Source organism: Schistosoma haematobium, chromosome ZW (assembly GCF_000699445.3).
Source record: "Schistosoma haematobium chromosome ZW, whole genome shotgun sequence".
Classification (NCBI taxonomy): Eukaryota; Metazoa; Platyhelminthes; class Trematoda; order Strigeidida; family Schistosomatidae; genus Schistosoma; species Schistosoma haematobium.
This window is the reverse complement of record NC_067195.1, coordinates 18,962,502-18,986,285: the sequence shown is the minus strand read 5'-3', so window position 1 is coordinate 18,986,285 and position 23,784 is coordinate 18,962,502. Positions and strand designations below refer to the sequence as shown.

Here is a 23,784-nt window from a genome sequence, read left to right as displayed (position 1 = left end):
TTAAGATTCAATCTAGTCAACTATAAATTTATATAAAGTTTTATAGAAAAACGATCTTAGCTATGTGCCTGACGAGATTTATAAACTGTGATACATTTTGGTGTAGTATAACTCTCGTATATAAAAACAAGAGTTAAAAATCCGAAGGTTATCCAGCCTTCTAGTGACTTATAATCATACTGGAGCTATTGATCAGAACGTTTAAAAAATTTAGGATTTCATTTTTATATTCCTTCAGTTTTATTACTTCAAACAATATTAATGGTAACCATAAATCATGGCGTTTTCGAATAGAAAGTAATCTTAATGTAGGAAAAGAATCTTAGATTATTTAGAAGGACCCATATGGGTAAAAATTACAGCTAAATCGAAACTCTTTCGTAGCCAGTTTTGAAAATGTAGGTTAAAGTTTTATCTTCATAGTTTGAGTCAGGAACTGATATTTGCTAGAACGGCAATAAAAACCAAAAGGCACTAGACGACTGTTTTATCCCAGTATGGGATTCCTCATCAGTGCGTATCTCTAACCCCATCATAGGGAGTATAAAACCAGGAACTTCATTCTTGCTCCAGAATGCTTGACCTTTAAACATTTTATCCGTCATCTACTGGTGACTGTTCACGATATTATGCGACTATTTACCATTGTCTGTAACTGTCTCACATCAGACGTAATCGACACCATTCGTATTTATTTATTTGGTAATGTTAGTCAAGTGTTCAGCTTTAATCAGTATGAAAGTGATTAACATTATAAAACAGCTTTATCTAGACGACTGCTGGAAATCAGAAGAACTAAATTTCTATTTTGTCCGTCGATATAACTTAATACTAAGATATACTCAAGAATTCACTAGGATCGGATACAGAACTTTTAGCCTGATTTACAGTTGAGTTAGTAACTAGGATTTCATATAACTCATGTATGATTAACACTTCATTGAGATAATATGAGTCTCAGCGATAACGTTCAACTACCTTTTCATTAGCCTGATTATGACTTACACATGAAAGTAATATATAAGATATGGGTAATACCATCTATTAGATGAACCCATATTTCTCGGTAAATGAATTACATAATGGTTAGCCGAAAACAGAACCGTGAACTAACTAATAAGAAGATACTTCATAACTAAATTACTGATGACTTGCGTGTTACTATTCTCCATTATTAGAAATATTACGAATAAGCTCCAAGCAACTCTTGGAAAAAAATATATAAATATCGATCTGTCATGATCTATCATTGTTGAATTTGTGTTTTGTAAAAGAATTTGAAAAAAAAATAAAATAAAATCCTAGCCAAAATAATCAATTTTATCAGAATAGTATCTATTCAGAATTCAATTTATTGTGTGCAAACATTAGTTTATTGATTGAAAGTTCCACTTAAAATTTATTGATATTTTAAACAGATTCTTAAGAAATAAAATCAATTAAATATTGATTAAATTTCTGTTGTTTTAACAATGTGTTTTAATTGATTTTTATAGATGAAATTTTCTTTGTTGTTGTTGCTGTGTTTTTTCAAAAAAAAACAAATCGAATTAATGATTAATTTAAATGTTTTATATGTTTCTTTAATTAAATTGTTGATTTGATTTATGTTATTAATTGATGCAAACGCCTAATACGAAATTATGGACATTGAAAATTGACGATACTTAATTGATTCTCATTACAAATAAAAAAGAAGCTATAATAGCCAGGATTTATGAATAAAAGAAAATGGTTTATTTCTCTGATAAATGTTATTCTACACATTAATATTATTGATTTTATAATCAGTACATAGAAACTAAAGTATTTTAAATGATATGAATATACATGAAGGTCGTTATGACAACGTGAATTCGTTAAATAAGTTTTGTGAAGTGTTTTAATGTACGATATGAATTTTATAAATCATTTGTGATTCAAGACAACCTCATCTTCATATAGATATAATGTGGTTTGAAGTAGATGCCTTAAAAATTAGGTCTATTTCTAGATACTACTTTTCTGAGTTGGCTATCTATAATTTTGAAGGGATTAATGCTTTTTGCAAGTTTTGAATTCGTATCTCTGAGGGTCACAGTCAGATATATTACGATTGAGGTTCCAGAGGCTCAACTTCCAAATAATAAATTATTTAGACTGACAGAGTCACTATAAAATGATTTGAACTGATCAATAATTCCAGTAACAGAAAATAAAGTAGATGGTAGCTGTTTCAGCCCCTTTTTAAGATAACTCGAACAACCATATCATAAACTTGATAGGTGTTTGATTTCAAAGTTTATGTCTGACGAAGAATGTTTCTTTAATCAACTTAAACCTGACGAACTTCAAATTGAATTAAAAAAACTTAACGTAAAAACAGTATTTATAGACTAATATCAGATAATAATGAATACTTTCTTATGAAAAATGGAATATATTTTAAATGCCCCAACAGAGTTGAGTTGTTAACTTACTGTGACCAAATTTAATGAAGCAATGTTCAACCACTGTATAGACTCTCATGAATAAACTCTCAATGATCAATGTTTTATTTAATGTTCAGTTAACTTCTCAATGAAATTAATGAAAAATATATTTCTGTCATTATTTTACTTTAGCTGGTAAGAAGGCATGCAAATAGTTCCAGACGTATATATCATACTTCAGTCACTTCTATAAATAGTATGGTTTTTGTCATCACACACTCATTTCCCCACATTTTTGTAAGTCTGTGTTTAGAAGTACTCCAGGAATATCATGATACCTTGAATGAATAAATACATATCCATTTTAGTGTTTTGTACCATTTGTTGTCTGTATTTCACATTCGGAAAGATGAAACATATGTCACATAAATTCGGTGATAAAAAACATCTGCTTCACTCAATTTATTTCACTCGGTCTTACAAATGTTAGTAAGAGAGTGACAGAAAAATCATCTAGATATCATTTATTGGATGATCTAGCCAGGAAAGTTTTATCAGTCAGTGAATTCTCTATTTTCAAAATGGGTTTTGTGGAGAGTTTTAGAAATTTCACAGGTTGAAATCATGAGTCAGTTGAAGCTAGACCACCATTGAAAACCTGGAAGCACTGGACGGCCGTTTCGTCCTGGTATGGGACTCCTCAGCAGTGCGAGATCGTGGATGAGCACCGCTGAGGAGTCCCATACCAGGACGAAACGGCGTCCAGTGCTTCCAGGTTTTCAATGGTGGTCTAGCTTCAACTGACTCATGATTTCAACCTGTGAAATTCTCTATTTAATTTGAACACTTGAAAGATTTTCTTAAACAGATTATGTTTACTATATTAGTTACATTCAGTGGTACACATCTGGTGATTATTTTGTACTTTATATCTTAATTGGGCAACCAAGGAAAAATAGGAAGCGATGGATAGCTTTTACGGTTTAGGGAATTCGGGACTTACAGTAAGACCTTAACCTACAAACTATTAAGTCAGTATTCAGTGGTTCACATTCCAAACTTCACTCAAGTTTCAGTGTTGTACAACTGTTTAGCAATGCTATTGATAAGTAGGCTAATTACTTCGAATGTTTGTGAATTTCATTGGTAAAGGCTTCTTGCTTTATGGTTATTTGTCGAATAATAATTTCTAAATCACAACTCTTCATGATAGGACCATCTATGTACATTACTATAATGATTGACGACAGCGAAAATCAACATGTTAAAGTGAACAATTATTTGATCACTGAGTGGTGACCAATATCATCTTTAATTAGTCCACTGTCGTTCAATTTGCGGTGCGGCAACTAGTCTAATTAGGACATCTTCTATGCTATGCTGAGATATTAGGTGGTTAGTCGTGGTCAACAGAGTTTCCTAGTGACCCACTTGAACTTCCTAACACAGCACATATTAGATGTCTAGTGAAACGTATTCATGAATGCTGAATGAATGTATTCAATGACATTTATTAAAAGCTTAGTTAATTTTGTGAATATTTGTATCCCAACTCACCGATTAAGGAGTACAGCACTTGAAAAGCCTTGGATTCTATCCTTTGTAAGAATGCATAAATTATATCAAAATTAAACTTTTTTAACTAAGGTCTAATCAGTCAAACTGTTGATAAGTTTCTACTAACAAATCACAGTCATTTAGATTATTTCAAACATAACTTAAACGTTTAACGTCTTTTAAATACTTTTCACCCTATTGCTGTCAAATTTAAAGAGAGCAAAACAAAAATCTGGGTACAATACCATGAATCCATTTTATTTCTTCAGGTTATCGTCAGGTGCATACGACCCATAATATTTTAGCATTAAAATTATCATAGAACTTAACACAGTTATACAAGCGAATTTAGTGATAAGTGAATACATATCATTGCAATGGAACAAAGATTATAATGAAGTTAATGAGATTGGAAAAATATTTCAGATGAATACAGCGTGGGAAAGAAGATTGTAGAATATAGAAAGAGTAGCCAGAGATAACAGACTCGAAAGTTCTGTTGATTGAGTAATGAATTTGAATTTTAAAACATTCTGGATTGCAAGTAGCTGACGATGATGGCCCAAGGAAATAGAATGAATTCATGTTATTCTACTAAAATCTTCGTTTTTGCTCTCTTCAGGAAAATAAAGGAAACTGTAAACATGAAATTTCTGAAAAAGCGCCTGCAATCATTTTTGCCGCTGGTAATAGTATGCTGTAAAATTATTGTGAGAGGTGACTAAAATTTATTTATTTCATGAGTGTCTCGAGTCATGCTGTTACCCCAGTCAGTTTGTAAAATGTTTGTTCTCATGTGAATTTCAGCTTTCACTCAAATATCTTCGACCTTCCATAAAATTTTACATTGAATTGAAGAAATCGCTTATCAAAAGTTCAAGAACAGAGACCACCGTCTTTGATAAAGTAGTTATTGTTTAAAATATCGAGTTTAAGATAAACTTTATTGAATTTATCCATTATCTGTAAAGCGAAATATGTAAGTATTTCCACGCAACATTTTCAAAGACTATTTTAAAGCGACACCAATGTCAAGGAATTTCAAAAAAACCCTAAAAATGTCGTTATAATCTACCAAATATACAGTTAAATAAAATAAAAGCTGAAGCTTTATCTCTGGGATTTAAATTCCGTATCCTAAAAAGAATAATAGAAAGAGTGATATAGAAACTCAATTTAGAAATTTGAGGAAAAGAAGGGCTGGTTGACATCCAAACTAGTTGATATAACTAACTAATACCTCATCTCACCCATACCAAGGTCAAGGAGTTTGTCTAAAATCATGTGATATCATCTTGATGCCTTAGGCAGAACGAAAAAGTAATGGTATTACTATCAGATAAATGTTCTGATATTGTTACTAAGATGAAGTTCATTTCAAAAATCATTTAAGATTCAAGGTAGATGAAAGTAACACTAACTTAATTGATCCAACAGAAAAAACTCACGACTGCATTAAGAGAACTACTGAAGAATGACTTATAAAATGTTTTATAATCCCTCCTACAATAGAGTTGGGTCTCAGGTTTCTCGTTCTTCCCTTATATGTGGTTTACCAAAGGTCCATAAACATATCTTGTTTAGGCCTATTTCGCTAATGATTAATTCACCCTATCATAAAGCTGAAAGGTGGGTGGCAGCGAAATCAAAATCGGCTCGTCAAGGATTTGCTCAGAGAACAAAACTCCATCAAAATCATCCACCTGATCTACAAATCTTCCCTACCATCTCAAAAGGATTAACTACATATGGATCAAAGGGTTAGCTACAATTTGCGACAATTTTGAATCACACAAACATTCATTGTAATTCAGCAATATTTTTGACGTAATATCTTTATTTACCACAATATCTTTTCTTGTAACCATTAACACAATTTATTAGAATTCTGACTTTAAACAGTATCAAGACTCAAACGGCTGCTAATCATCTGTACTAAAGGTGTTCAGTTTCAGTTTGATAACATTATATACAGTCAAGCAGATGGTGTAGTATTGGAAAGTCCTTGCAGATACTTTCATGGCTAATCTTGTAAACTCTGAGTTAAAAAGTGAGATAGAAAATATAATGTATTATTTAAGGTATGTTGACGACACTTTCCCAGTACGTAATTATTAACAATATCCAACATACTTTCTGAAGCTTTTAAACACAGCTTATTAGAATATCCAATTCGCTATGAAATGTGAACGATAACAAGTTCCGATTTCTTGATATCATAGTAAATGGAAGAACGATGAAAAATTCAACCTTCAGTTTGTAAAAAATATACATGAACGAGAGTTTCAATAGCTTTTGTTCAGCCATCCATAAAATGCTAGTAGTCAAAAAATTACCTCACAGCACGCAAGTTATTTCCTGCCCATGCGCTAAAAACGGAGCTAATGAATATTTAAAAGAACTCAAGAAGCAACAAGCATCTACAGAAGTCTGCTAATAATTTAGGTTAGATACTGCGTGAAACCGTGAATGATGTAACTGAATAATAATAATCAACTCTAGGACCAAAAATAATTAAAATACTTATACATACTGCCAAAACTGTTTCATTAATATCACTATTCAAAAATGCAACTTAGCAGCTGATGATCGGATGCCTCAACCACTAAGCCACAACCTTTGTCAAAAATAATGATCCTAGCTTAGCTAAATAGACAAGCTAATTGATCATTTTACAGTAATCAGTACCAATGTTGGTCGTATTTCTTTAGTCAAATTTTGGTAATTAAGTCAAAAAGCATATACCTATGATTCACTCAAAGGTCAAATAATCAAGCACAATTTGACTAGTAATAGGTAATTAATATTAGTTAGAAATAATGTACAGGCTCATAGAAACGTAATTTTAATCTTTACCCAAGATTACCATTTACGATTGTCTGTTCAGAATATGTTTTCACACTTTATATAGTTGTAATCGCAGAATACATTCACTAATCAAATCGTTAATCAAATAAGAACACGGGGAATTAATTCTACTAGCTATCGGTTTTGTATACAAGTTTACTTTCTTTCAAAACAAAAAATTCTGATGGTTAAAAAGGATACTTTATATCTCATAAAATATACATAAAAATTTAAAACAATAAACAAGTAATGAATCACAGCCGTGGAATTAAAGTGTACTTTTAAAAAAAGAGACAGGGATCATTTCATTCACTGGAAATTCATACAAATACTCACATTGAAAATGGACATAACGATTGGTATAAACGTTCCAAAAGTAAATTGTAGGAAAATGTTTGTAGAAAATAGTTGAAATCCGAAATTTTAAAAATTATCATAAGGTTCGAATTAGTATTAACATTCTCATTTTATTTTCATTGAAAATATTCGATAGTTAGCAATAGATGGAAAAAGACATAATCTAAACAATAAATAGTCAAGAGATAATAGCACGATTAATAAATTTCGAAAGTTTTCAATGGATCTATGCTGTGCAAACGCTCATGTAAGTATGCTGTTATTGATAATTAGTGATAGTTAAAGAGTTGTTGTCCGTTCATTATGATCTATACCTTCATTATCATAACCTTCATCGGTCATTTTACTGATTTGTGGTTTATATACTTCATATGCATTGACTTCTTCTTTTAATTGTAAAATACGTTCAATTTCCTTTTTGCGTTTCCGTTTTTTTCTAATTTGTTTTATCGTGTATGTAACAAAAAATGCTACGGTAGTAGCACATCCTATAGTAAATATTACGATGCCAATAGTCATTTTAGTTACTGCACCTTCATCTTCGCCTGATCCCCATAAGCAACCACCAATCAATAAACTCAATGTTGATATGATAAATAAAAAGAATAAAGCTGGTTCTCCTTCAAATAATAACATTTTGAGTTCAATAGCAAATATAACAATAAAATACAAATGTTAATGATCAATCCATATTTTGTCGAAAATTTCACAAAAGATTCTTGATTCTTGAAATAGTTGTGTACAAAGAGCGAATATTGATCTGGTCCTTCCAAATGAGTCGTGCACTAAAAATGAACGTTTTCAAGTTTCAGTTTGATTGAATTATTATAGACCAATAAAATTCACGTTACATGACTACTAGAGCAATCGCTGATTGGTTAATTTTAGAATAGAAGACATTAATGTGATAATTGATTGGCACATTACGAGTATGTTTTAAAAAATATTTTTAAGAATGATTTCATATTTGCGTGTGTGTATTAGTAAAAACGATTTGGTCAGGTCGCCTTATTATTTAAATTAGTTGTGTACAGTTCATATTTTAAGTTCATTTGACTCTAAATCCATTCATAATTTAGCTGATTATTACTGAAAGGAATCGCTCTGTGATAATCAATTTAGTATGAAAACAAATAAAACACTTGTCTATATTAAGATACTATGATTGGTAGAAATGTCTGACCTCTGACTGTGTATTTAGTAAACAAACAATCCTTTGAAACAAACCTATAGATTTATAATTGCATTTATCTATCTCGTAGAACAGCTACAAGTGTTGTAACCAACAAATATGATTTGTTAGTAAAGTTGATTGTTTCGATAACTGTTTTATTATGTGCCTTTCACATATATGTTTACTTAATCATTCGTTTTTCGCGACGTAACTTCTAGCCATACTTTCTGAATTTAACTCGAGTGAAATAACAATACAATTACATATTCAATCAGCTGATAAGTGATTCTGTTATTCAAAATCTAATTGGTAGGGCTAAACAACATCAGCTAATTATGATCAGAAGGGGATTTTGTGTATATTATAGTAATTTCAATAGTTGAGATCATGAGTCAATCAAAGCCAGACCACTATGGAAAACCTGGTGATCAGTGGAGTTCAACCAGGTTTGTTGTGAGATAGTAACTCACTGAAGACAATGGTGGATGTGTCGCTCGATTTCGTGGATTGGTTGAAGTTAGACATTAACACCGTTGGATGTCAGCCAGCTCAGTGATCTACAGTTTAAGCGCTTATGTGCGAGACTGATAGGTCCTGAGTTTGATTCTCGCGAGATGGGATCGTGGATTCTCACTGTTGAAAGAGTCCCACAATAGAAAGAAACGGCTGTCCAGTGCTTCCAGGTTTTTCATGGTGGTTTAACTTTATTTGACTCACAATCCCAACTATTGAAAGTTAAATATCAGTTCAGCTTTATCGATAACCCTAATGATTTTATGAAAAATCGATTGAGCAATCATAAACTTAGTATCTATATTTAATTTTTATTGATTGTGTTTGGTGCACACAATTCTTTCTATAAATTAAACCAATTATTATATTCAATAATATTATGTTTAAAACATTGATTAACCAGTCACATTACCTTTCAACTAGAATTTATTCTGTTGTCATGATGTGACTGTTAATTTTATACTACTGAAAAAAAAGATAAAAATACTTCTTTTATTTAAAGAATTTGTGATTAAATAATTTATGGATTTCAACTGTGTTAGTGTCATATGTTTATTGGACTGTTGGTTATGAGATGGTAGAGATAATTTTTTATTATTGTGTTATTTCAATTTCCAGCTGATTTTTCTTTAATATGGATAATACAGTAAACAATTTTCTATTAAAAAAAATAGGTGGATATTCGCTGCAGTTTGCTAGTGAGTCGTGAATGTTTAAGGTTCTATTGTTGATGAAGTTAGAAATGTTGACTGAAAAAAAACTAGTTTCATTCAAGGTTTAGACAACTTTCTCATTTTAACTGATCTTCTTTAGTTAAATTCAATTCGTAATGTAAACTGCATATTAAACAGTAAATATACATATACTATGAAGATCATTGAGAATTGTACAATCAATAACAGGTACAAATATTTTCAGCTACAATCTATTCAATTGTAAATATGTCAGTATAAATGAAGTAACCGATTTTCATTGAGAACTTTTCTAATTAGTTGAAAAAAAGTCTATTTTGATGGTTTTAATTCAGGTTTATGAGTTTTTACATAATATTTCATACAATATTATTGTCTCCCATCTCCTGAGCACATTTTGGCTTAATAAAATATAATTCAGTTTGTATTGTATTAAATATCATTTATGTTGCATTGAAATTTTTACTGAAATAAATTTTTGAAATTTCATTATTGGTCGTATTTCGACGAAATAGGATCATTGAAGTATCATTAAACTGTTGAATATTATAGTTTGCATTTAAATAGTAGCAAAAACTTGATTTTCTTATTTTTAATGATAATTCATATGTTATTCAAGTGAATTATGTGCACTGAAGAAGAAGGTGATAGCTTTCTGATATCAACTATGCTCAGACAGTAGTTTTAGAAATTTAGGTGGACATAGTGTGATGTGTGCTACTTATATTGACATAAGTAGTATATGACGCTACTCGTGAACAGAATGTCTGACAGCAGAGAGACAAGAGGATCGAACAGTAAAGAATGCGAACAGAATGCAATTTGTATAGAAATGCAAGAACAATAAAGTTTAAGTCATTATGAGACAAACGATCTACGTTTTGCAAATTACGTAATTATTACTTGATTGTTAGATTTTATTAACAAGTCCTGCAATTTTGTGTCAAGTACATTTGATTGTCCTCACTGGTGTTCTTGTTCACTACGATAGTAAAAATGCTTTTTGTATTGCAATAAGATATTTTCTCGAAAAGTTAAGTTAACATGTATTCCAGTTGATAATCTCAAGTAATGTAGTGAAACTATCATTCAGTGATAATGATGGGAAATATATAGTTACAGTGTGAAATAAGTCAGTTATTCTGTATAGTGCATAGTATAAATGATTCATGTGTTCTACAGCATTAAACTGTAGCTTAATAATATAATATCAGTATATCATTGATTGATGCAACATAGGAAACTTGTTTCGCTATAAAATAATAGCTAAACATATTTAATATGGATAGTTCAGTATTTTTAACTTTAAGTAAATTTTTTAATACTCTAATGTGTATATTTTCATCGATATCTTATTTTTAAAAAAAATTCATTCATTTGGTTTCTCAAAATATCCGAAGTTGGCCTGTTCTTCGAAAGTTTTATCTAAGGGGTCAATTTTACTCATACATATAGAAAGCACTTTATGTTTATCAGTTTTGTTTCTCGATAAGGCATCATAGTCTTGTTAAATTACTTATCTTTTGTAAGGTGAAATTTAAGATGAATAGAACTAGCTATCCAATGGGAGAAAAAGCGCATTCTGAATTCCATTAATAGCTACCGTCTAATTGTGTTTAGTAGATATCAACATTTAGTTCATTATTTCTAAGTGAACATATGTTTTAGCTAACATTATTGACTCGTGAAATTTTTATATTAAAGATGACTAATATACGGATTAGCTTCATGATATTAAAAATAAGTAGTTAATTCAACTCAGAATGTTGAAAATCGTTGTTGAATGTTCATGTAACACTCTCCTAAAATATATATTGCTTAAAATTATTATCGTCTTTGTTAATTTCATCATACACCTTCCCTCAGTATAATCACCTCAGAGCTGATGGAAAATTTATCGAATAGATTTAGACTACTTACACGTAATATCAGTAGGAACAAAATGTCATGTAATATTTCGTAGTTACAAACCCTATATATATAAAACTACACGAAACATTTGTAGTACGAATCTATAGAACACTGAATTAAAAATAGGTTCATGAGCATAAGTTCTGAATTACTCGATTCACACAGACTGCTTCTTGCATAGTATATAGGCTAGATACAGTACTGTTAAGCTTTTATACTTTAATTTGTCTAAATGTAGCCTAACATATCTGCATTTTGTTCTGTCAGACACACAAGGGGAAACACACAAATGGAATTAGTTGTTTGTATCTGATGAAATATCACCTAGCCGTTTTTTGCAAGATTTCGAACATCTCTTTGCTGCCATATTTCTAATTGTATTATAGGATTTACTCTGTGCTATACTAGGTGTATTCAGTCTTCTCTGAACCTACAAAAATCCTTTCTTAAAGGCCCAGGTAATAATTATGAGGAGCAATAAACAACAGTAGTTAGTGGACAAGAATTTATAGAAGTATATACCGAGTAATGCCTAAAACGTACAACCAGGTCATATAGTGAGTCAGGCAAAGAACTTTGTCTTCAAGCAAACTTAATTTTATTTTGAAATGCATAACAAAACCATTAATCGAGAAAATTCTCTTCAGTTTTTCTCATTAGTTACCTACTTTTCATATCAAAATAAATAATTATGATAATCGTTTTTACAAAAGAAAAATTATAAGCTAACAAAGACTAGCAGTTTTGCTACAATAAATGATAACCATCTTTATTTCAATGATTTACAATTCAAAAAATATTTTCGAATATACGCTCAAGTGTAGTTAATCAATTGTCAAGTATGGTAGACTGTTAGATTACTATTGGTAAAACTAGTTATGTAGGTTGAAACGATATCATTTGTGAGAAAAATACACTACATGTTCATATAGGTTGTCTAAAATTGACGACTGCTTCCAGGTTTTGCATGGTGGTCTAGTTTCAATTAACCCATAATCTCAGCTATTAAAATTTAGAACTGATCTTAGATGGTGGTTGGAGGTAGTCAACAGGAAACCCTGAACCCTGCTTTCGTGCTACGTGGCATTCGTCAGCAAGCTGTACCTGTAATCTTGAGGGGACTGGTGCTCCCAGACGGATTCGATCCCGTGTCACTCAGAGATGTTGTCATTAGGCTATCCGGGCCGTGACCGAACTCCTGTAGGACTGAGATGTAATCACAATTGATTTACCAATGGGTGGTGATCAATGCCATGTGTGTCAATTCCTTCTTAGTGCAGATCGAATGCTATCAACCAAGTTGTAATGTGGCCACTAGTTTAGGTGACTCGACACTGCGTGCACTATGTTGAGGTAGTATTCGATCTGCACTAAGAAGGAATTGACACACATCACATTGATCATCACCCAGTGACCAATCCATTGTGAGAATTGATTGTCCCAGGATATATGATAATTATTCTATTTGAAAATCATATTTTCTCGCCAATCGATATCAGTTTAAAAATCTCTTAAAAATCATGATGCAGTAGATAGATGTGTAGTCCTAAATGTGTTTGATGAGAAGTGCCTAACTAAAATTAATATTACATCTGTTTGGCATTTACCAACTCAGGATGCTTCTTCAGGTAGAGACACTCGGCAGTGAAAACTTTATTGACAAGTCTTATATTATTTGTTTATCTATTAAAAAAACGAATTGAAATGTACCAGAGATATGTGAAACTTTACGAAGGTTAGTTTCAGCTGACTGAATAAGTAAGTTGAAAGCTATTTACGTTCATACGAGAGTTTTTTTAAATTTATTGTAAATATTTATAGACTTTTTCATGGCAAATACCAAACAAACAAGACAATATAACCCAGTATTTTAAGATAGCTACCACTGACTGTTTAAAACCAAAACCAATACATTGTAATATCGTGCTTAGACTATTATAGTTATTTTTTGTGAAAGTGCTTTCGATAATGAATGTGAAGTTGACCTATTATTGTATGAAGATGAAATCATTCAGAAAAATATCAGTCTACAAACCGAGAAATTATGACTTTAAGGTAAGGAAATTTAATTTTACTTAGTAAAACAATTTAATTATAATAACAAATAGAAGTAGTATACTTTTCGGATATACAATTTCTTTTATTTCTGTATCATAAAACCATCATTTAAATTAATAAGTAGTGTACTGATACTTAGTATTTTATTTTTTAGGTATGGGTATATTTTTTTATTGTTCATCTTTCAATTACACACGTGTTCGCACAATTATAACTCAACCATGTACATGATCGAATACCTAACCTTTAGATCTTACGATAAGTAGTTGATTCATATTAAAATGATCTGTATTTCTTTCTTCAATCAGTTATTCATTAGAGTATGAAAACCATATGATGTCATCTATAATAGCTATTTTATTTCAAAAAGGAATATTTTGATAGCAAAGACTTCATATTAGAGCCTTGAGAGATCCATCTCAAACTGAATCATTGGCAAGAATGACAGTATTATATACTTACAGGTTTTTGAAGCAAACTGTTCAGCTTGAATAGATGGTTATCTTTGCAAACTGATATTACTATGTATGAAATTCTAAATGTACACTCTATTAGGGTCCTTAAATTTGGAACGGAACAACTGTTCAGTTCATCTTGGTGTTCATTGATTTTTTAATTGATATCTGTCTCTGACAAATAAATAATAATATGCTTAAACAATTTATCATATCATCTTTAATTTAAATTTACTCATTTGTTAATGTGAATGGCAACGTTAGATGGTGAAGTGATATAGTTACTTAACGAAAGAAGTGAATTAACCATCGAACACTATATCGCATGATAACAATAAAAGGCAATTTAATGTTTACTGACCATTTGACTTTCAGGAAAAATTGGTATCCATCACTTTATGATTATCAAAATGGAGTGAAATTCCAAGTAATAGGGTAAATGTTTTCTTTCATACGAGAAGGTAAAGTATATTTATGAACTGTATGTAGAAATTCAGAATTAATGTTAAAAATTTAGCTTCATGATGTATTGATCTATCTGTTGTCGGAGTAATGTGGCGCAAATCACATAAGGACACTTCTGTTGGACGCGTAACTATTTCAAGTAATCAACACGAAGCTACTAATCTGACTTTCGTGACAACCGAAATAATGAGAGAACTAACGACTCCCATGGGATGTGATCCCGTGTCATGGTGTGCATAACTAGAGATGTTACTTTGTGATATGCTGTTAAATTTCTATAGTACTATTCTTCAGTTCAAAAACAATGTGCAGTCATGATTTTTATAGTTTCAAGACTGAAATACTGAAAACTGAATTTGAAAGCCTCCAACAAACCGTTAGTAAAACATCGCACTTTCACTCTAATTTTATCATTACTGACTGTAAGTTGTAATATAAATTAAACTTAAGTGTTATCGATTCAATTTCATAAGTGTGGCTTCATATTCGACTGAAGGCTATGTAACCGATGATCGTCTAATATTACGTAAAAGATCAGTCCGTTTATACATATAAGTGACTTATTTAAAATTAAAACACAGAGCAAAGAATAACTTGTAGTGATAATTAATTATCAATGTTTAGTAAAATTTGATACCATCGATTTAAAATCAATTGAAACAGACACACGCATGCGAATAAACAAATTTCAAATCACCAACAAATAAAAAACTTTATAGAGGTTACAAACCGACCTAGGTTAAATAGCCATAATTAACCTGAAACCACTGGATAGCTATTTCGTTCTACAGTAAAAGTTCGCGATGCCACCATTTGGGATCGGACCAAAGACCTGTCTTGCAACAGAATGCTTCACTTCTAGACAAATGATGTGGGATTTAGCAGTATACATATCTAACTTCAATCAATTCACACTGTTTTGCTACCAATTCCTATATTCTTCACTCCGTACCTTACTCGTGATCTAAAATAAAATTCGACAATCTCCTCAACCTTCATACTGAAAATGATGAACTTTTTTCTTCCCTTCAAAAGACAGACGATGATGTCCAGACAAAATAAACAGCTGTCATGAAGTAATTTATGTTATGTCATTAAACTAAACAATAAAAACAATACGACACAGTTAAGTGAAAAGAACATTAAATGAATTGAGAAGCAAGTTAATTAAGTTGTTTTAAGAAAATGAAAAGAATCACATATAAACTGGCGAGATCAAACTTTGTCATCTCGTATTAATCTTTATAAGTAGTGAAGAAGCAAAATAAAAAAATCAAAAGTCTATGAATTTGAAATGTCAAATAACAATACATGAATATATATTTCTTCTAAAATATCCAATAAAACTAAGCATAGCTTTTCAATAGAGAGACAAATGGAAAAGGAATGACAATAAGCAATATGGCTTCCTAAGCATACACTCTATATTATTATTAAACACAGATATACTCAAAGTGTTCAAAATAAACTACGTTAACACAGACAAACAATATTTTTAAATATGTTTATATATTTATATATATAATCTGAAGAGTGTACTCTAAAAGTAACATAAAATTAAAACAGAACAACATGGGATAAGTTTTAATGTAGAACGATCATTGAAATGGATTAATGCGCATGATACTCTAGAGAATGAGTTATTGCAATCCTAATTATGTAATAATAACAACAATTCTATTTAAGGTATGATAATAAGTTCATGCGAAGAATAATTCATGAATTCAAATAATTGATTGTTTTTTATAATTATATCTATTTTGTCCTGAAAAGTGTTAAACAGCTGAAATAATATTTGATCTTTGGTAATGATTGATATTGTTCATATTATTATTAGCAGTAAAAGTACCAGAGCGATGAATAAGTTCACTAAACTCTTCTTCTTCGTAACCCTCCTGTCCTACCTGGTCTTCCTCTTGTTCCAGCCCAACGTTATCATTATTCTCATGATTGTTAACTTGATCGCAACGATAAGTAGTAACACAATACTTTTCGCTTATTTGTTTCAAATTATTTTTTGAGGTTTGCATAGCAAAAGATAGTGAACTGTCTAACGCATCATTGTCACCATCATCATCATCATCATCACAGCTATAATCACTAGCTTTACGCTTACGAGTTATTCGACCTTTAGTGGACAATAAATCATCTTCTATAACTGAATATTTTTCCTTCATATTCATTGAAAGATTAGGTTTGGGATTATTTGATTGTTTATCTTTCATATTAGTACAATAAATAGAAGACGAGTCTAAATTATTTTTATCAACAGCAACTGAGTGGTGAATGACATCGTCAAAGGATATTTCTGTATTGTGACATAATTGCATTTGTTTATCCATAGTGTTCATAAAATATCTTTCATTTTGACGCTTCTATGTGTGAATGTGGAAGGAAACACAGATGATAACTTATGGATGGGGATAAAAAATGAGAGCAAGAAGGATACCAACGAAAGTAATAAATCAAAACAAATTTGAGATCGTGAAGATTGTTGAATTGCAATAAAATCACACACTGACCAATGTTAGATCATCATTGAAAACATGTAAGCACTGAACGTCCGTCTCATCCTGGTATGGAACTCCTCGGCAGTGAGCATATAAAACCCGTAAGCGAAAAATGAACCTCAAACCTTCGCTTTCGCGAGCGAATTCTCAACCCCTAGATGACTAGTGACTGACTTCGACAGGAAATTTCAGGGTTTTAAGTGAGGAGCCGTGACCAGTGGAGTTCAACAGTGTTGTCTGTGAGAGAGGTGCCCATTGAAGACGATGGACGTTTGTCTCGCAATATTGTTGACTGATTGGAGTTAAACCTATACACCAGCGGGTCTTGACTCAGCGGTCTAGAGATTAAGTGGTTACGGGGTCGTGAGTGCCCACTGATGAGGAGTCATATATTAAGATGAAACGGCCGTATAGTTCTTTCAAGTTTTCTAAAGGTTTTCCAACTTAAATCGGTCTGTGAATTTAACGACAACAAACTTTGGTTTTAAATGAATGTCACTATCTCTGTTCTCATTTGAAGCAACTTGTACATTATTTTTCTATATATATTAATTCCACCGATTCATTATATTCAGTGCTGTTACCCACTGTAAATCTGTTTCAAGTTGCAGCTGACAATAAAAATGAAATGAAATTATTAGTTGATTTTCCTGTCATTATAACTGTTCTTGTCTTGTTTAAATGAAAAGCTAGGTCCATTGAAAAAAAGTTTTTATCTAGAGAAATTATAATTAATAACATTATTATCTTGATTATGCAAACAAAAATTAGTGCTTATATTCAAGAAAACCTAACGATAACAATAAAGTTTACCTGCACAGCATCTCGCCATTGTTGTATTGTTGAAGTGGATAGTTCATGTTTTTTCTTTTGTTCACATTTACGTTTCGTACACAATACCTCAACAAACGTCAGTATAGCCCCAGCTACTAACCCCATACCAATCATGATAAATACACCAGCCATATTGGTTAAACCTAAAGTTGCTGGACTTGATTCAGTTCGTTCACAGTTATTGGATTTGATATGTATCCATTTGGTATCCAATGTTTCCATTATACCTCCTAGTTAACATTTTTTAGATTTCACCAAAAAAGAAACGGATCAGATTACAAGTAATAAGTGCTATTAAAATGTTCTGTCAAAGATGTGGAATATTTTTTTGTAGTTTTTACGGACGATATAATACTTTCTTTACTGAAAGTACCACTGAAATAGATTTTCAAAATTATTTACTTTTAAAATATTTGCTTGTTTATTTATAACAAGTCAACTCATTTGTTCCCTTTATATTTTTGTAGCCCTTTAATCTGACTCCAATTTGGTTGTATGATGATGTTAAAGAAATACACATCCGGGCTACCCTCGTATACGACTATCCACTTAATTCGCGTTAGAGAATAACGGAATAAAATAATTCAAATACGAAAATAAATTTCGAATACGTATATTTCGTGCACTCGTTGATCCGGATGGACTTTCAGGATGAAAAGTAGGGACGCTAACCAAAGCTCAAAAGGCTAGTAAGCCGACTCAGTTTGATCAACCGTGATTCAATACTTCCAGTAAGACAAAAATAAGCTACAGACACGTGATAGGTGGGAAAAGCAATGCACACACATGCACTTGTATAAAAATAGTCAAGGTTAATAAGAGAGTAATAGAAAGGTCAAAATGTGACTCAAGGAGAACGAGTAATCTGGTTTGTCCGGATGCTAGATAACCCATGTGGGCCTGACATGGTACAAGATACTACAATATAAAACTAAAAAATATTCTGGTAAAACAAATCTACCGTAGAAAATATCAAAGAATGAAATTAGGATGTAACACGAATAGAAGGTAAGAGAAAGTCGAAGAACAAGATTCAGATTCATACTGAACACACGAATCTCAAACAAAATATGTTTCTTTTTGTAGCTCAACATTATGCCATGACCGTAGACAGACAAGCAATTGAAATTCAGAGTAGCTTAATAGCTGCTTTATCTTAGTAGTAGTGTTCATCTACGACCTCAGGAGGGACTGAATTCCGGACCTTTTATATCTCTCAACTGGCATTTGATTTTACACCACTGAGTCGGTATTCAATGGTTTACATTTTTAGAGTCGATAAGTTTTCAAGACTGTGCAAGCTTAACCTGTTCTCATTCATACGGTTTAACACATCTGCTAAACCAAAAGGTGATCCAATTGTCTTTTCAAAACGGAAATATAATAACTATAAGATGTTATCAACGTTAGACACTCGTTATTTGCTCAAAAATGTTGGATGATATCATCTGAGCAAATTCTTTGAAGAGAAGTATTTTATAATTATCAACTTAATATTAATGACTGCACCAAGCATTTGACAATAAATCTAACTGTATGCAATATTTCGTAAAAATTTTTTAATTCATACCGACAAATTCTTGTTTTAAACATAAAAGTTTAAAATAAACATGAATTTGAATTGAAGTTCAGTAGCAAGGGTTCTAGATATTGGTGTTAAACTCAATCAATCGTGAAATAATACATAGTTATAAGAAAGACAAAATTCGGTCAGTTTTTCTGAGTTACAAAGATGTAAAAGTAATTCTGAAGATTTTAAGCCCAAGTGGATGCTTTTAAGGCACTGATTTCGTATAAATCATTTCATGAAAGCTTCCTGGTTGGATTATACACCTCGAAGAACACAACATTAATAAAAGACATCAAAATAACTACTATCCATAAACATATAAAATATCTCATTCTATTTTACTGATGTATGTGATGCTTAAATTTTCATGTCTAGTTAACTGTGAGGAACTGAATTAAATCCAATCGTTGACTAGTTTTAAAACAAGTAAATAATAGAAATTTTAAACAGTTGACTAGTTGGAAAAAGCCAGTTTGACTTTTAATGTATATGGATTTTACTTTGATAACAGAAGAGCTATCGGTAGTTAACTCTGTCAATTATTACTCCGTGATACTTTTCAAAGAGTTTACATACGTTTCTGTGGAATGTCTGCTTGAATGGATATTATTCTCACATCAAAGTAAGCTGCTCAACTATGATGCTGATGATAAACCGTACAATGATTAGTTAAAATGTAACTCAAAGGAATGGAGACTTAAATTATCTGTATTCAAACTTATAATAAGTGAGTAAATTTAAGTCATCAGACTAATTTTTGTTAGCTATCTCTTTAAGTAGCACATCATAGTAATAAATCCTGACATTCGATTTATGCTTATAATTCGAGCAAGAGACTTAAGGAAACTTTTAATTCGGAAAGAATATCAGCTGTACATTGATATTCTAATTCAACATTAATTTTTATTTTCGAACTGATTCGTGGTTAAATGATTATTTTAATTCTAAAACATCAAAATTCTTTTCTTATACATGATTGTACTTGAAAATCAAAAAGCATGCGTTTCATTTCGCTTAAAACTCATTACTTAAGTGCAAATATATATGACCACCGATTTGTGATAAATGTCATGTTTTTCAAGTCATTCAGTACCGATAGAATTCCATTGAGTAACTAAACAATTTAATAAACATGATATCGATTATTCAAGTGTATATAGATCAGTTCTAAACCGAGGTCAGAAGCTGGTCGGATAGCTCAGTAGGAATATCTTATAATATAAAGTTTAGTAGATTGTATCTGAATTTCACGTGACCCAGAAAATTCTTCAAGATTACAGGTACGCTTTACGGATGAGTGTCAAATAAAACAAAACTTATAGCCTGGGATACAACATTTGTTACTATTTTTAAGGATTTGTATTAAATCACGTAATTTGTAACTCATCAGTAGACACTGTCAAAAATATAGTTAACTTTTTGCTAAACGTACAATGAAGACATTAGCTCGTGAAGCTAATGTATCTTTAGAGACTGATTAAAAGCAGTGTCTATAGATGGTGATTAAATTCGTTTATTATCTGAAAAATATTGCTAACTTAATGTCAAGTAAATCCGTTTTGAGTAAACATTGGCCAAGACCCAGAAGCTAACAAATACACTGCAAGTTTCTGTGTTTTCTTAACTTATGTTAATTCGTTATATTGTACTTATGTTCATTACAATATAAATCCAATGTTAACTGTTACTAATCAGTAAAATTAAAACTTCTCTTCCAAAGTGCTGATAGAGTAAACAACTTACTTTCATGAAAATTTAACACTGCTTGTGACAATTCGTATAACCAGGGATTATTTTTTTTCATTACTAAGCCATAACTATTACGACCAAATACCTCACCAGCAGTAATCAATTCACAATCAATGGAAACTTCATAATTTAATCTTGCTGAATCCCATATGAAAGCTTTAAGTGAGCCAGATTTAATGGCCTTACATAGGAAAGAGTTAAAAAAATTACGGTGACAATATTAACACATAAACAAACACTTTGATGTATTTTGTTGGAGAGAGGTATCGAAACGTCAGGCGCGCGTACCCAATTATAAAAAGTCTATTTGTAAAACCAACTTATAATATGGGTTCGACTCCCAAAGGGAGCGTCATCTCCCTCAAGATTGTACACCTTGTTGATAAGTGCCATATAGCATGAAATCTAAGTCAAACAGGGTTTGTTGAAGACAACGTCCAACCAAGAAACATTGAAACATATTTTACACAATGTCTACTCACTTAGGCTAGTGACTGAATTGCAACTTGATCTATAGAATTTGATCAACACGAAAGGACTAGACAAACGTAATATTACCAACTCAGTGATCAATCAACTGACCACACACCACTTTTGTTTTCTTAATACCTCATTTGTGAGAGATATCTTTTGAAGTATGAAATAAATATTGGTACAAATTTTACTATGTCAGCAGATTCAGGTCCAGTTCAGTTAATTATATTTACAATATTATTTTAGCTTATAAATTTGATACCGTTTTCTTTTTTACAAGAAATTGTCTTAGCTTAATGCATATGAGTTTACTAGCTCAAAGTACATCTCGTCTTTCTACATCTAGAAACAGTTAGTTGTCTAGAATCTACATGCTTCAATGTTGTTATCTTATGCAAAGAATACTCTGATATTTGTTTTATAAAGTTTTCTTTAAATAAACATTTTACATGTGAAAATTAATTTGATTCTACTTACTTGAATTGCTTCTTCTACTGAATCATAATTATTTGTTTCCATTACACGATACATGGTAGCGAATTCAACTTGTCGTTTAAAATACATTTCTACAGGACTACCACGAATCGTTGCAAATAGAAAATCTTTTTGAGGATTGCGAAGCTAAAAAAAACAAAACAAGTCAATAAATTGAATTACTAATATCTTATTGTTCAATGTCTCATGAGCTTCTAAGTTATACCATAGTACATCAAAGTTAACTTAAAAGTTGAATAACTCACCAGTGTTCTTCAAGTAGATTACCCTAGTACTATTTATATCAGTAAACGATAATAATATGACTCGTAAAACTGAACCAACGTTCAGAACATGAATAAAAAAATAAGGAAAATCACTTAAAATTCAAATTTCTAAATCGTTTAAGTAGCCACTGAAATTTACGGTAATGAACATTTTCATATCAAAGATGAATATATCATTTGGTATAAGGTTTAGGATTTTTATGTGAGTACATTCACAAATTGAAAACAAGATACGAATAAATGTATATATACAACAGAATAACTTTAAGTGTTTTATATTTGTGATACGATTGAATTTATAACATAGCAAGGACAAATTAAATATGGAATAATTCAATTAATTAAAAGTGAGCCACAGAAAACGTTACTTGGAATTAGCTTTTTTTATACAACACAAAATATATGTATCTGAAGATGAAAGTTTTGAAGTGTTATGTTTTCTGAGATGAATTGCTTAACTATGAAGTTTTCATTGTCTTTCTAGACAACATCATCATTACATACTTCAAAAGGGATTGAGCTATTAGAGTTTCTGCATGGCTGACCAATAATTTGTTTTGTTGAATCAGCATTTTGTTAAGTAGATATACCAGTTTTTCATTCTTCAAATCCTCTTGAAATGAATCAGTTCTTGTCTCTCATTGAACCATGGTCTGTTGTTAATGATCTCACACATAATTCTAGATGTCAAACTGTTAATTTTAGCCTGAGTCATGAACAGCACATAAACCTCCTGTTCGAATCCCATAAAGTTTGTACTATCGGAGATTTTGTAATAAAAATAGTGTCAAAAGTCATTTATATTGGTGTAAATTTATCCTCTGGTCTCTCTTGGTCTTCTCAAGTTTTATTGATATCGAAGAAAGTTTTTCGGTTGCTTTACTATACAAAGAGGCTATATGCTTTCAGCATTACTCGATACCTACGATTTGTAAGTTCTTGCATATTACCTATCATTATTCATTATCCCAATTATTCTTTCCCAGGCTTTTGAGAAGAGATTTTGCTATATTGCAAAGAGGCCTGAAGGCAGTTAGTAAGGTATGTGGAGACACTTTTGAAGTCGCTATGAATATGGTTTTGGATAGAAGTTTAAAATCTTGTAAACTTCTAGTAACTGTTGTCTTATGAGATACCAATCATCTACTTTATTCAGATCTTACTCCTTGTATTTCTCCTGGTAGGACAAGACGCCTGGATATTAGGATCCATGCACTTAAGTAAAGGTAAAAGAGCTCTAAAATAACGTACCTAGTTAATATACTATATGACGAACTGATTGAAGATGTGATCTAGTCAAAAACGTTTATGCATAAACATGTTGGCAATTAAAAGTTGCATAGACTTTTTTCCCCTTAGAAATATTTTATATAATTTGAAATAGTATATTTACTTATTTCATGAATGTGTGTATGTAGCAAGCGATTGGATTTTGTAGCAGTATAT

At 31.1% G+C, this 23,784-nt stretch overlaps 1 protein-coding gene across 2 annotated transcripts in view; it reads right to left on the bottom strand.

Annotated features, from left to right (window-relative positions):
* Positions 1–6,297: 6,297 nt before the first annotated feature.
* Positions 6,298–23,784, bottom strand: part of GRIN1_1 (Glutamate receptor ionotropic, NMDA 1) — a 35,674-nt gene continuing 18,187 nt past the window's right edge. The window contains exons 10-16 of one of the 2 annotated variants that reach the window (XM_035730621.2): positions 22,055–22,198; positions 21,098–21,284; positions 17,764–18,014; positions 16,222–16,815; positions 15,393–15,466; positions 6,714–7,890; positions 6,298–6,673 (exon numbers count right to left, since the gene is read on the bottom strand). In XM_035730621.2, the coding sequence (XP_035586799.1) occupies positions 7,848–7,890; positions 15,393–15,466; positions 16,222–16,815; positions 17,764–18,014; positions 21,098–21,284; positions 22,055–22,198 (1,293 nt within the window). In that variant the 3' untranslated portion in view covers positions 6,298–6,673; positions 6,714–7,847. Of the gene's footprint in view, positions 6,674–6,713; positions 7,891–15,392; positions 15,467–15,513; positions 16,816–17,763; positions 18,015–21,097; positions 21,285–22,054; positions 22,199–23,784 lie in introns of those variants that run through there. The other variant, XM_051210604.1, reaches the window with a different exon arrangement.